Genomic DNA, 13,689 nt, shown 5'->3' with positions numbered 1-13,689 from the left:
CTGGACATATATATGGTGCAGAAATAGATGCAGAGAAAAACATTCATACACATAGACTTTTTAAAGGACATCTTTAAAATTTACAGTTCAAACTCAAGAGTTTATGTCCAGATGGTAACTTTGTGCTTAGCATGCTCACAGGGCCAAGGTTCAATCTCAGCATATACATCCTCAAAAGTTTCTAACTTGGCTAGAAAATATGTAATTAGAATCTAGTAAAGGCATAATAATCTTTATAGCAATATAAACTAACTAAGCAGCTGTTACTGACAAGGTTTTATAGTCAAATCATTTTCAAGTTCCCTTAGGTCACCTTACACCTGGGAGATATACCCCACATAAAATGATACTGAGGGCAATGCTGAAAAGGAAGACAGCTAAATGTCTAGGATTTGATGCCTTTTCTTTTTTACCATTATTGTCTCCATGTCAGTTCACAAAGACAGAAGCTATTTTAACATTTGTCTCTTCATAAGGGAGCTGTTAGGCTCACATCTCTTCAGGCAGTTCAGAGCCATTCACAAGTTCAACAGTTCTTTGACCTTCAAGTTAACAGATCCTTCTATAACCCTTCCCATCCCAGCCTAGTATACTTGTCTTCCCCACTTTTAACTGCCTAGCCTCTAGGATATGGAAAGAATTACTATCAATTCTTAAGCAATTAAAGACAGCCTCAAGCTCATCACTATTAACTATGTGCACCACCACTTCAACTTCAGGGGCTTTAAGCATTATGCTACTTGTCCATCTACTTCAGCAAAACAATTGCTGAATGAACCATATCCATACATTATTTTGACAAAAGACGTAAATGATAGGTAAACTGTAGATACAAAAGCAAGTGAAGGAGTATCAAAATTGGACCTGGAAATCATGACAAGCACTCAAAGAATTGTTTTCCTACTGGCATCAGTAAGAACACTGCGTTGTTATAAGTTAACATCTACCAGTAACTTACTTATTTTCAAAAACAACTGTGAGGGAGTCTTCGTGGACATCTTTGATAAATCCCTGCATAAAATAAAAAGTTGTATCAGCATTAATGTTATTCCATAACTCTAAAAGCCTATAATAGAGATAAAAACTGTAGGATAACAAAAGAACACAGGTAAAGGGAGACCAAAAGACACAAATCTGTCTTCAGCACTATGGAAGCTAAGGCAGGAGGACTGCTCTAAGTTCTAGGACAGACTGACCATACAGTGAGTACCAAACAAGACCAGGCTACACAGGGCCCTGAGCACTCCATCTCCAGCACAAGTGCACTCACATATTCAGTTATTTTCTTTCTCAAATTGGGCTATAGTTAACATACTTCCCTCAAATGTGGAGAAAGAGTTAACACTCCTCTATTGTTGGTGGGGTTGCAAGCTGGTACAACCACTCTAGAAATCAGTCTGGAGGTTCCTCAGAAAACTGGACATATATCACTCCTGGACATATACCTAAAAGATGCTCCAGCATAGGGCTGGGGATTTAGCTCAGTGGTAGAGCGCTTGCCTAGCAAGCGCAAGGCCCTGGGTTCGGTCCCCAGCTCCAAAAAAAAGAACAAAAAAAAAAAAAAAATTGCTCCAACATATAACAAGGACACATACTCCACTATGTTCATAGCAGTTTTATTTATAATAGCCAGAAGCTGCAAAGAACCCAGATTCCTTCAAGAAATGGATACAGAAAACGTGGTACATCTACACAATGGAGTACTACTCAGTTATTAAAAACAATTTCATGAAATTCTTAGGCAAAAGGATAGAACTAGAAAATATCCTGAGTGAGGTAACCCAATCACAAAAGAACTCACATGATATACACTTACTGATAAGTGGATATTAGCCCAAAAGCTCAGAATACCCAAAATACAATTCACAAACCACATGCAGCTCAAGAAGAAGGAAGACCAAAGTGTGGATGCTTCAGACCTTCTTAGAAGAGGAAACAAAAATACTCACAGGAAGAAATATGGAAACAAAGTGTGGAGCAGAGACTGCCCCACCTGAGGTATCCAACCCATATACAGACAACAAACCCAGACAATACTGTAGGTGCCAAGTGCATGCTGATAGGTGCTTAATATAGCTGTCTCCTGAGAGGCTCTGCCAGAGCCTGACAAATATAGAGGCGGATGCTCGCAGTCAACCACTGAACTGAGAACAGGGTCTCCGATGAAGGAGTTAGAGAAAAGACTGAAGGGGTTTGCAACCACTATGAAGAACATCATCAACCAACCAGACCCCACCACCCAAAAGCTCCCAGGGACTAAACTACCATCCCAAAAGTACACAGGGATATAACTATGGCTCTATCTGCATATGTATCAGAGGATGGCCTTGTAGGGCATCAATAGGAGGAGAGGTCCTTGGTCCTGTCAAGGCTTGATGCCCAGTGTAGGGGAATGTCCAGGTGGGGAGAGGTGGGAGGGAGGGTGGGTGAGGGAGCACCCTCATAGAAACATGGGGAGGATGGATGAGATAGTGGGTTTTGGGAAGGGAAACAGGGAAAGGGGATAACATTTAAAATATAAATAAAAAATGTCCAATAAAAGGAAAAAAATACTTCCTCAAAACCATAACTAAATTATCAATAAACAAAATCAATGATCATTTTCTAGCCTTAAAAGGTAAATTTTAGAATAAGTGTGTATCTTCATTTGACTAGTAACATAGAGACACAATTAGATCTATACTCAGTATTAGATTTCTGGCTAAACTAAACAGCCAGGGTTATTATAGACTCCAACCATCCAACCAACCCACATCAGACAATAAACAAAGAAAAACACATGAAGGACTTTTTAGGGGCGGGGATATAACACACCACATAAGAAGATCTGTTTGTAAGTGAAACAGAACTGCAATTCCCTCTCTAGTCCAGTGCTTCTATACATAATTTAACCCACTGGCCAATTAGTAAATATTTTTCTCAACACTTACACAATTCCAAAACATGCACTCAAAACTAGCCAGACAGACACATGCACTTGGTACTTGGGTAAAGCACAACAAAGAAATCCTTCTACTCATGCTCCTTTTAAAATCTAACACTAAAGTGTACACCAAGATAAACTTGAAAAAGACAAAAGACAAAAAGTGTTAACTGCTGTTAAATAACAGCAATTTAAAAGAGCAATATATCAACGTCTTTCTATCAATTAACAATATAAACCAGCAGAAGGAAAAGCAAGTTTAGTACAACCCCAGAAAGACTTCCTTGTAATTGAAAAGTCAGTCATACCATATGAAGGAAGGCTACAAGAATCTAAGGGATTCCATAACTAACAAGATTTATTGTCTAAATTTAGCTGGGGTTTTGGCTGGAGACATTTTTATGTCTACGCCAGTTACTGAGTTGTTCCCCTGTTGAGAAATCAGCAGATCAAGTTACTTGTCCTGTTTGTTTTTCTCAAAATTTCTCTCTTCTGTACCCAAGATCTTCAGAGGGTCTTCCCCTGTCATATCTGATCCTATCATTCTGGAGGGGTCTGAAGCCTTTTCTTCTTTCCTCTCAACAAAATAGAGTCTTTCTCCCAAAATAGCACATCCTTGGTCCAGTAACCAGAAATCATTAGATATAAAATGAATTAATAGCTTGACCTCTCTCCTAGAGGATTTTTAGTATCATAAATACAAAACTTATAATCATCTTCAAAGCAATTAAAACAATCTAAGCAAATATCTGTTGGGATAGTATTCCTCCACTATCTCCTGTTTTGTTCTTACAGGATTAATTTTTAATAGTGAGATCAAGGCCTAAGTTTCTACTGTCTGAGATAGGTTAGTCTGCCTACCTCCTGCTTTCTAACCTACAATTTTAAGATCAAAAGCTTCAATTATTCATATATATATGTATATATATATATTTAAATCCTCCCATCTATAGAGATTAATCTATGGATACATGTCCCTTTCTCTTTATTTAATTTGAATTAACATAAACTATTTAACTTGAATTAACATAAGCTTATCTAAGTTTTTTCCACCTATCCCCTGATTTTTGACCTATAATTTAAGATCAAAAGCTTCGATTCATTTATGTATTTAACTTTAATTAAATTTCCTTTTATTTACTGTATAAGCGTATTTCCACGCTCTATTTTTGTCATACCAGGCTGAGTAACCCCAGAAATTCCATGTAGACCATGTTCAAAGATCCAGAGAGCTGGACATTGACTTTTTAAATTTTCTTTTAATGAATTTTTCTCATTCCTTCTAGTCTCCCTCCTTGCCTTGGAGTAACCTGTCTTTGCTCCCAGCACCCAGCTAGAAAACTTTTAGAAGGGCTCAAAGCAAATCCGGACTGGCAGTTGTGTTCCTTGTTCTAGTTTCATGGCATGGGTGGGAACCATGTAACTCGGCTTGGCTTGCTGAGAAACCAATTCTTCCCTCCTAATCGTTTATCGTGATACATGTACATTTTGTTTGGGAATCTCCAATTAATTTTAATTTATTTTTTATTTTTTATTTTTTCAGAGCTGGGGACCGAACCCAGGGCCTTGTGCTTGCTAGGCAAGCGCTCTACCACTGAGCTAAATCCCGAACCCCCAATTAATTTTTAAAAGTGAGTTCTTGCCCCACGTTGGGTGTCATCAGTAGTGGTGAATTAATTAATGCAATTTGGTTCCCTGTCAGTCTCATGCTGGACTTGCAAATAAGAGACACACACACCAGCTAGTTTTGATATACGTCTTGACTAGCTCAGTGGCTGGGCACTTCTAAACTTCCCCAAGGTTAGCACACACTCCCCTCCAATACTCCTAAGTTAACATCTTTTAAAATCTATATTTCATCCCTGCCGATGTAGACCCAATCGGGAAATGACCCCTAGAGCCACTTTCCAGGATGCTGGCAGGCCTTTAAGACTTTTCTCCTTGTTCCTCTGTCATGGCGATTCTGTGATTCTATCCGTTCTTCCTCAGTCCCTTGCCCACACAATCTTCAAAGTCCTGCCTCCATCTCCCTGCCTAGCCAATGTCTATACGACAATTCTTTATTAGCAATCAAAGCCAACTGGGGGCAGGGGCCTTTAGCGTTTGGAAGTGCAGCTTTTGAGAGCCAAATTAAGAAACAGCATTAGAACCAATTCCCAATACCCCAAAATTCTTGAGGTTTTATTTTTGTTGTTTTCAAAGTTCTTTTCTTATAGAAAATCTACAAGTTTAGAGTCTGCTCAGCAGTTCTCACTTCTATTACACACATTCACTTTAAACCATCCTTCTTGTCAGAATCTCCATTCTTACATTACCAGAAAACCTTTCATATTATTCCCTGCCACTTCTGATGATTAAATAAGAAACTAACAATTTCCAACTACAGAAATATTAGTAAGTCATCTTCTGCCATCAAAAGTCAGTTATAGTTTGAACTTTCACTAACACTGTCGTTCTTCAACATTCTTCAAGAGTTTGACACACTTCACAATTTATCCCTCTCAGTTTCTGTATAACTCATATAGCAGAATTAATTCAAATCACAAGTATAAAATGCAAAACCAAAAACCAGGACTCAACATGTCCCACCCCTCCAAAAACACCCCTGCCAAACTGTACTTACATGCACATTTTCCACAAAATTTAAGAAAAAACAGAGCTCTAGGCATCAATATCCTTACTGCTAATAGTTTTCCTCTATAAAGTTTACTAAATTAAGGACATAGTCTTTAATATAACTAGTCTTTAAAATGTTTCTGAGCTGCTGTGAATTATTTCTAATGATCTAATCCAATTCCCCAAGTTAAAACACCTACTGTAATTCTAAATTGCCAAATATCCATAAAATTTAAGTTCATTTGACATAGGATCAGTAATCTTTGTTGCTCCTGCTTTTAGACAGTCTTACTAATAAGTATCTGCTGCTGGTCTAGTACTTGCCACTGAGCCCCAGAATGCCTCAAACTGTGACAATCTACAAAATAAGAATTAAAGAAAAAACTTAGTAAATCAGTGTGTTTGCAAGTTAACGGCTAACTAATTAATGAACACATAAACAGTAAGCAGTTGGAAAAGAAAAGGGTTTACAAAAGGCTTCCACTCAAAAGCAATAGAAAATCTGTTGGGGAGAAAAAAATACTTTCATAAACCCAAAAAGCACTAAAAGCACCTTTTATTGTGGGGGAAGAGTCCACAGGTAACAATACTACACTGATTGAGTAACTATTTAACACTTACCTTGAAACTCAGTGATCATGACAGGGAGAAGACATTTAAAATATAGTACACAGACGGCAAAATGCTCCTCTAACAACTAAGATATTTAGAAGAATGGGGGTGGAGTGGGGGTGCATCCTGGCTATCCTGGAACCTCAAGCTCACAGAACTCCACGTGCCTCTACCTAGGAGTGCAGGGATTAAAGGCATGAGCCACCACGCCTGGCTTTAGAAGAATTTTTAAATGAGGGAAAAGAGTGACTTATTTTTAAGCAGTACTGGGACATTTGGATTCTTATGGAAAATGAAGCTGGGTGTGGTGGCACAAGGCCGGAAGGGCCAACACTCTGGGCGCAGAGCAGGTTTCAAAGCCAACCAAGACCAGAAAGATCTAGTTTCAAACTAACCAAGGGATGAGAACTGTAGCTCACGGGTAGGGAACTTGTTTAGTTGCATTCCTCCTGTACTCAGTTTTCAGCACCACCACAAATTTTCTTCACAGAATAAAAGTAATGATTAAAAGACTTAAAAAAAATTATCCCAGGCATGATAGCACATGCTTCTTATCCCCAATATTCAAGAGGCTGAATCAAGAAAATATTAAGTTCTAGGACAATCTAGACTACATAATGAGTTTGAAGCCAGAGTGAACCAAATGGGAGAACCTGCCTCAAAAAAAGGGTGGGGTGTGGAGAAAATGTTTAATTTTTTAAAAATTGCGGGAAAACATAAGTAAATTTTTCATAATCCCAGTGTAAGGAAGTCATTTCTAATCAAAAATTTTGAGACAAAAAAATGAAAAAAATAAACAAAATGTACCTAAAAGATGAGCCATGATAATTACAAAGAAGGGGGAGGGTTAAAACTCTGAACTAAGGGGCTGGGGATTTAGCTCAGTGGTAGAGCGCTTACCTAGGAAGCGCAAGGCCCTGGGTTCGGTCCCCAGCTCCAAAAAAAAGAACAAAAAAAAAAAAAAATCTGAACTAAGAGTTAAATTCTGTAAATTTTCCAGTCAATAAGAACATGAAGACAGACCAACAATAAGAAGGGAACAAATTGAGAGGAGAAAACCCATAGTTTTAATATATACGACTTTTCTTCTACTTTTTTCCTATTTCTCTTAGTTTTGTGACCCACATTATCAATCTTTGCTTCGGTTTTCAAGTATCTACCCTAAGGTTCTTGGCAGTTTTACATTTAAGTATAAATAAACAGCTTGAAGAGAGTACACAGTACAACACAGAATAGCCATTGAAGATAGAGTTTTGAAATAATCTTCCAAAACCTCTCATTTTAGAGAAACAACTGCAGCAATACATAAACACCAACCCAGAGTCTCACATCCCAAATCTCACTCATTCTTTTAAGAGATCTTTTCACTAAAGAGGAAAAAGAGAATTAAGTCTTATAGCAATACTACCAGTAGAAATGATGGAGACTCATATTTACAGAAAAAATATCAAAACCCAATTTGTAACACAATGATGTCTTGCTAGAGCTACCATACATTTGAAATCTGTAGATCTTAAGTAGAGGTAGGGGAATCAGGTGTCAGATGCTTAAGGTCATCTTTGGTCAGTTAAGAGTTCCACAGTAAAGCAACCAGCCCCCTCACCACAATAATAAAACCTACAGACACGAATCCTTTTGAAACTACTACCACTAATCAGAGGCAGAAAAGAACGACAGGGAACTTAATGAGACCAGGGAAGGGGAAGGAGCCATCCACCAGCTTGATGAAAGTTCCTAGCCAGCTGTGAGTAAAGAATTCCAGCCCAATTAACATTTGCCTACACACAGAACAAAGGGTCATGCTTAATGCCTGAATATATGCATTATCAATATAGCCACTCTCCTTTTCCAATTCTCTAAGTATCTCAGAAAAACTGCACTTTACAGAAAACAAGTCTGACCTCCCTTTTGAAAACCTTTTGATACATCATTTCACTTTATCAGACTACAATCCCATCCAAATTAGCTCCAGAGACACACTAAACCTCGTTACTGAAACAGGGGAAAGGATAGCTTAGCATCAAGCTATCTTCAGAACTACCAAAACTGTCTGTCTCTTGCTGACGCTCTCTCAAGAAGTCCACATCTACACTTAGATGTATCTTATGTTTCCTCGAGCGCCTGTGCTTAAGGCTATGTTAAAATCTTTAACTAAGGTCCCTGAAAGAACTCTTAAGGCTGCAGCAGATGGCAGGCAGTATGTCTCCAACTTCCAGGCACCACTGACACTGCCAAAGCCCGTTTGGAGAATTATATGACCTACAAAATTCTCAACTGTGAAGTAACTGACTTAAAGCTCAACTATTACTTTTGGTTGTTTAAGACCTCATCAAATGTCTTCCTCTTATGCAATCCACTACAAACTAATTTATACTCCTTACAAAAGGGGAAACAGAAACTAAAACACCACAGCACTCTGCAAACAAACCACCAACTGCATGAAATCAGGAACTAAAAAGTTTAAAGCTACAAAACTGAATTTAGAATGGTAGCCTAGATTAAAAAAAAAATACTAGATAGACTTAACATGCTATAAAAAACTCTAAATTTCTTATTATATATAAGGATTCTACTGCAAAACAAACTACTAGCATCAAGAGCAAATACAGCTTTCTAAAGTGAAGACAGGCCTCAGCCTAATCCTTAACTTTAAACAAAAGGTATCTGTGAAAGATCTGCTTATACTTTCACCTGTGTGTGTGGACTTTTGTGAATGCATGTGCCCCGTATGCATGCAGAAGTCAGAAGGCTAACTAGAGTCACAGGTAGTTGTGACCTGCAACCCGCCTTCTGAGACCCAAATCCTAGTCCTCTGCAAAACCAGCAAGCACTCTTAACTTGCTGAGCCATCCCCAGCCTCCTATAGTAGTTCTGATATTTAAAGTACAATCTATAGTTAAAATCTTCATTGACTGAAGAGGCAAATGATTCTATGGATAAAGGCAGTTACTGCCAATCTGGCCCACCTGAGTTCTATCTCGGGAACCCACCCCCCAACTCCCAATGGAAGGAGACAACTGACTTTTAAAAGTTGTCCTCTGAAGCGTGCACACGTAGACAGACAGACAGACAGACAGACAGACGACACACACACACACACACACACACACACACACACACACACACACACACACACACCCCTACCTCAAATAAATTTAATTTAAACTTTTGGGAGAGGCGGAAGAGAAAGCTCAGTGCTCAGTTGCTAGCTCCTAAGTTGGGCAGGTCACAACCACTTCTAACTTCAGTCAGCTCCAGTGAGGATTCAATGCCTCTGGCCTCCCCAGAAACCTACACTGCGCCCACATAACACAATTCCACATACATAATTAAAAATACAAACAAGTCAGGTATAGTAGGCAGCTCACACCTCTAATCCCAAGGCCAGCCTGTGTACACAGCAAGTTCCAAAACAGGTAGGACTACTCAGAGACCCTGTCTCAATGACAAAAATAATAAATCAATAATTAATTAAAAATAAAAACAAGCCAGGTGTTAGGGCGCACACTTTTTCAATCTCAACATTCAGGAGACAGAAGCATGCAGAATCTCTGTGAGTTGAGGGCCAACCTCAACTACATAGCCAGCTCCAGGATTTCCAGGCCTCTATAAGACTCTTAAAAAAGAAATTGTAAAAACAAAAATAAATCTAGCCTCTAGTTCACAATTATTTTCATGAGCAAGTAAATAAACTATTAGTAAACTGACACTACCATTAGTATTTTCAACGATGAGGCATTCTTCTTAGTAACTGGCTTAATTTTTCTGTCATGTGTTAGTGTTCCTGCATAAAATTTTAACATTTTTCTAGATTTGACTTCTTATCAAAGTAATTAAAAACAGGCCTAGTTCCTGATCTGAAGCAAACTTGTGGTGAAGTACTGCAGTTCCAAAAACCAATTAACTTTTCTACTAAAAGCAGCAGGCTCAGTGTTAGATGCTACTGCACTCTTTCCCTTCATCCTATCAGTTAAAGATCACTACTGGCATAATTTACATAATACTAAGTATCCTACTTTTCTTGAATTGGTAAAATTGCATTGGATTATGACTTGCCAGGCTTTAGGCAATTGATAGTTTATTCAAAGGTTCTCTTTCCAGCTCCCATCTAACTTCCCGTCTCAATTCTGACAATTCAGCATCTCTGAAACCAGGATGCTTCTTAAAAATGAGGGCACTTTAGAATAGCTGACAGCCACATGTCACCACTTAGGCATGCTCAGACTTTGCAAATTTTCTGCAGCACTCAAGTACCATACTAAGGAATGATTGAGGCGTCTTAGCAGAAAGCTGTTGATATCTTCTGATAAAAATCAAGAAAGCACCAGCACTAGCACTTGTAAAGTAAGTGAAAATCCATGAAAGTTTATCTCTTTAATGGTGTTTTAGCAACTTTAGTCTGCAGTTCCTGTTTTGGGTACCCAAATTAAAAATTATTTCTTTTTTTTTTTTGGTTCTTTTTTTCGGAGCTGGGGACCGAACCCAGGGCCTTGCGCTTCCTAGGTAAGCGCTCTACCACTGAGCTAAATCCCCAGCCCCTAAAAATTATTTCTTGCAAGCTACTAAACAAAGCCAATCCTCAAGAGTAATATAAGCCAGTTTTCTCTTGCAGTTGGCATCATTTTAGGTTATAATAAAATAGCATGGGCGTGCGTGCATGCGTTTCCCTGGAACCTGAGGACATTTTTCTTACAGGGCAAGGGGACTTTGAAGATGCCACTAAATTAAAGATTTTGAGAATCGGAAAAAAAAAATAGCATGGATCTTTCAGATGGAAGTAATCTATTCCTCTGAGTTAACTGTCTCATTTTAAGAACATACTCTGCAACCCAGGCTGGATCTGAACTTGTAGAAACATTCCTGCTACAGCCTTGCAAAAGTTGAGATTACAGGCGTGAGTAACCCACCACATCCAAATTATTCCTTGACTTCTTGACCATGGCTTGTTTCGGCCAACAGGCATATAAGCAGAATTATCACCTAACAGTTTTCAACCTTAACCATGTAGGATGCACTTTACAGGATTTTCTGAAAGGAAGAACTAAATACAACTGTCTTTCTAAACAGGGTTCCAATATAGTCCAATGCAGTTAGGTATCAATCCACGGTGTGTAAAAATTAATGTCTTTCTCACATCTCTAGAATATTATCTAAAACCACGGTTTTTGTCCAAGACCTGGGAGCAACTTTATGTAAAATGAAAAACAAACAAAAAAAAAAAAAAAAAACAACCTACAAAGGACTGGAACTTCTTATACTGAGGTACTCTCACTCAAAGCTATGCTAAGGAGCATTTAATATTACTACTCCATACTTCCAAAACACTATAGCAAATATTCCTTTAACTTCGATGTCTAGTACGATGTCCAGTAATTTATGACTCAAACCTCCTTATGTTTCTGGACTGTCTGCAGTTAAAGATATAGGGGGAAAGCCCTTATCACAAGGAAAAGAGAACACTACAAGATAGCAGTTTTGATATTACAACTGTAGCAATTCCACTAGGAAGCATGTGGTAAGTATAAGTAAGCTAGAGAACCTAAGAAAGAAAACAAAGATTCCTTCTAAGATTTCTCAACAAGCAAGTCATAATTTTCCCTCTTCTGTTCCTCTGTGCAAATCCTCCTAGAGCACCCAAGATTTTGTGAAACAATTCAAGGAGTTCTTATCAATCCAGCCATCCTGGATACCAGAAGTCATTCTCATTCCAATCTTAGAAATAGAAAAATTGTGGACCAGTACCAAGGGTACTTAGTTCCCATATGTGCAAATAAATTCAAACTGTTAAACCTCTGATTATTATTTAAATACCTGGTGCTTGCACAGATGCTTGTCTTTGTGGGATGCACTTTTACATTAAAGAAATGGGTAATATTCAGATCTCAATAACTGACAAAGAACATCCCAACAGAAAAGTAGACTATATACCTGGCTAACTATATAGAACACATCCAAAGGGCAACTAAACCATTCCTGGCTGGAACATAAAGGAAAAGAGTTATCAACTGGTAAGAGAAATATGAAGTTTTCTTTGAAAAAAAAAGTTACTTTACTAGAAGCTTTTGTTTTCTGCTATTTTTAAGTTCTTTTCCAAACTATCCTATTCTTTCTTACACCTATGCTGTATGCATGTATATGTAGGTGTCTTCATCTTTCTCTACCTTATTCAATGAGCCAAGGTCTCTCAGTTCAACACAGAACTTACCAATTCAGCTCCTCTAGACAGCCAACTTACCCCAAGCCCTTTAGGACTCTGGCACTTTATTGGGCCACCTCCCCAGCCCCCCTATATTATCCTTTCTTTGAAATCTATCCAATAGAAATGCAGATACATTGAGGGGAGGGAGGTAGTAGGTTACTGACAAACACCTGAGTTGTATACTCCATATATTGTTATATAATCCCTATAAATTATACTGTACATGAAAAGTCAAGTACATAATTCTAGTTTTTCAAGGGCACACTGAAAAACCTTTCATTTCTTTCTGAATGTGTTTCCATACATAATGCTATGGGCAGAGTGAAATCTGGAATTACATTTATCTGGCTATAAGCAAGCTTACCTGAAATGGAAGGAACAAAAACACCATCAGGAGAAAAAAGGAAAACATTTGGACTGAACCACATTTGTATAGCACACCAATAATAAAACACACATGCATGTGAACACTGATACACATGATATATATCCTTTAAAATGCATGTTGTTAGCAGGATGTGGTGGTACACATCTTTATTCCCAGCACTTGGGAGACAGAGACAGGAAGATCTCAGTGAGTTTGAAGCCAGCCTCATCTACAAAGTCCAGAAAGGTAGGACTGGTTACACTGAGAAACCCTGTCACAAAAAGCCAAAATGAAAAAACAAAAGTGTGTTGTTGAGCATTTAATAGTATATACCTGTAATCCCAGCACTTTGGGAAATTGACATAAATAATGAGGACTACATAGTGAAACTAATTTTTAACAACAAAAAAAATTGTCCTTAGTACGGCAGATTTTATCAATAACTGCCTTATGCATCAGCACTGACCACTTAGCACTTAACTGTTCTAAACACAAAGCAGTAAGGATGAGGCTACACAGATAATGCTACTGCTTGCATTAACATACAACAGTTATTGAAATACAATGCCTTAATGGTTCTACAAAAACCCCTAATCTCCTGTTGCAAAGCACTGAAGTTCCAGTTATCCCTGTGTATATCAAGAAGTTTCTTTTGTGGCAATTATCAGAACTTATAGCCATATCAATATATAATCACTTTTTAAAAGATGCTTACTTTATGTATATCAGTTCACTACATTACAGATGGTTGTGAGCCACCATGTGGTTGCTGGGAACTGAAGTCGGGACCTCTAGACGGGCTCTAACCACTCTAAACAGTATTCTAAACAGCTGAACCATCTTTCCAGCCCTATGATCACTTTTTTAAAAAGCCATTTAAAATGTTCAATTTGAACCCCCCCCCCAAAATGTAACTTTTTATAGAGAACTTCTAAGGTGGCACAACAAATTACTTGTGTCCAGAAACCAAGA

At 38.1% G+C, this 13,689-nt stretch overlaps 1 protein-coding gene across 6 annotated transcripts in view; it reads right to left on the bottom strand.

Moving 5' to 3' along the window:
• Fxr1 (FMR1 autosomal homolog 1) overlaps window positions 1–13,689 on the bottom strand; it is a 53,350-nt gene that overhangs the window by 31,358 nt on the left and 8,303 nt on the right. For all 6 annotated transcript variants that reach the window (XM_087626247.1, NM_001415068.1, NM_001012179.3 and 3 more), the window contains exon 2: window positions 959–1,011. In XM_087626247.1, the coding sequence (XP_087482373.1) occupies window positions 959–1,011 (53 nt within the window). The remainder of the gene's footprint in view (window positions 1–958; window positions 1,012–13,689) is intronic.

The sequence above is a fragment of the Rattus norvegicus genome, chromosome 2 (assembly GCF_021556685.1).
Source record: "Rattus norvegicus strain SHRSP/BbbUtx chromosome 2, alternate assembly SHRSP_T2T, whole genome shotgun sequence".
Classification (NCBI taxonomy): Eukaryota; Metazoa; Chordata; class Mammalia; order Rodentia; family Muridae; genus Rattus; species Rattus norvegicus.
The sequence above is the reverse complement of the archived record's forward strand: the minus strand, read 5'-3'. Positions and strand labels throughout refer to the sequence as shown.